The following is a 1,152-nucleotide window of genomic DNA, read 5'->3' on the forward strand; positions in this document are numbered from 1 at the left end:
AACATTGGAGTCTACCTGAAATTCTTCTAAAAGTTTTTCACAAAGCCATATATGGTATATATGGCCATATATAGGTATTAAATATACCATATATAGGTATTAAATAATTCTTGGATCCAAACTCATCATCCTGTTTCCTTGTATATGTATATTTATATCCCAAACTGAACAAAATACACCCGTGATCTCAGAGGTGACAATTTTTAGGCAGCATTGCTCTATCACTTAACTATAAAATGATCGATCTTATTCCCGGAGTAGAATGAATGAAGACTTAGAAAACCTCTTCCAGACACACTATAGATGTGGGATTTCATGATGCTAAAGTGAATACAGATACATGAAAGGGAAACTGTAATAACTGGTACAGAAACATTTTATACTTTGGTTTTTAAAAAAATCATGCCAACAATTTCTAACCAGCTTGCAAAATTTCAACAACTCTCATTCTTAAACAGCATTCATACCCCACTTTCTGTCTTTATTTCTCTACAGACCTGTTGTCTCCAAAGTCTTGTAATTGGCTCAGCTGTGCTGGTTAGGCCATTGTCTTTGTGTTAGCACTGGTCTCTGTGTAGCCAACTGTAACTCCAGTGTCTCCCCCAGGGCCCCCCCCAGTGTCCTTGCTTCTGCAGAAACCTCTTGGTTTGGACCGTTTTGCAAGCAGCAGTTTACGGGCGGCTGCTCTGTACTTCTTGGAAATGAGGTTGTAGAGGATTGGGTTGATGGATGCACTCAGATAGAATAGTTGCAGGGCGACAATGTTGAAGTACTGAGAAAAGTACATCATCCGGGAATCTTCGGTGTTTATGTAAATGATTCTGCCAACGTGGAAAGGCAACCAGCAAACTACAAATGCCAAAACCACCACCACTGCAAAACAAGACACAGACACAATAGCAAAAGCATTAAAAAATAAATATTTAAAAAAAAAAAAAGTTCCAGAGCAGTATAGGAAGCTTGGGTGAGGATAGAGGGAGTGGGAGACAGATTTCCGGGCTGGGGCTGGGCGGTGTGGCAGGTCCTCAGGCTTGCAGGCTCAGGTGTTAGGCTAGACATTCTCCAAATCCCAGACCCAACTCTTTGCCTATAGGAAACCCTATTTGTCCACCAGGAAGCAGCTCCTCAGGGGCATGAGGATTAAACTGAAAG

The 1,152-nt window shown here is 41.1% G+C and overlaps 1 protein-coding gene across 1 annotated transcript in view; it reads right to left on the reverse strand.

Moving 5' to 3' along the window:
- Nucleotides 1–511: 511 nt before the first annotated feature.
- Mlnr (motilin receptor) overlaps nt 512–1,152 on the reverse strand; it is a 4,791-nt gene continuing 4,150 nt past the window's right edge. The window contains exon 3 of the mRNA XM_048801008.1: nt 512–873. Coding sequence (XP_048656965.1) covers nt 539–873 — 335 coding nt within the window. The 3' untranslated portion in view covers nt 512–538. The remainder of the gene's footprint in view (nt 874–1,152) is intronic.

Source organism: Marmota marmota, unplaced genomic scaffold, assembly GCF_001458135.2.
Source record: "Marmota marmota marmota unplaced genomic scaffold, marMar, whole genome shotgun sequence".
Classification (NCBI taxonomy): Eukaryota; Metazoa; Chordata; class Mammalia; order Rodentia; family Sciuridae; genus Marmota; species Marmota marmota.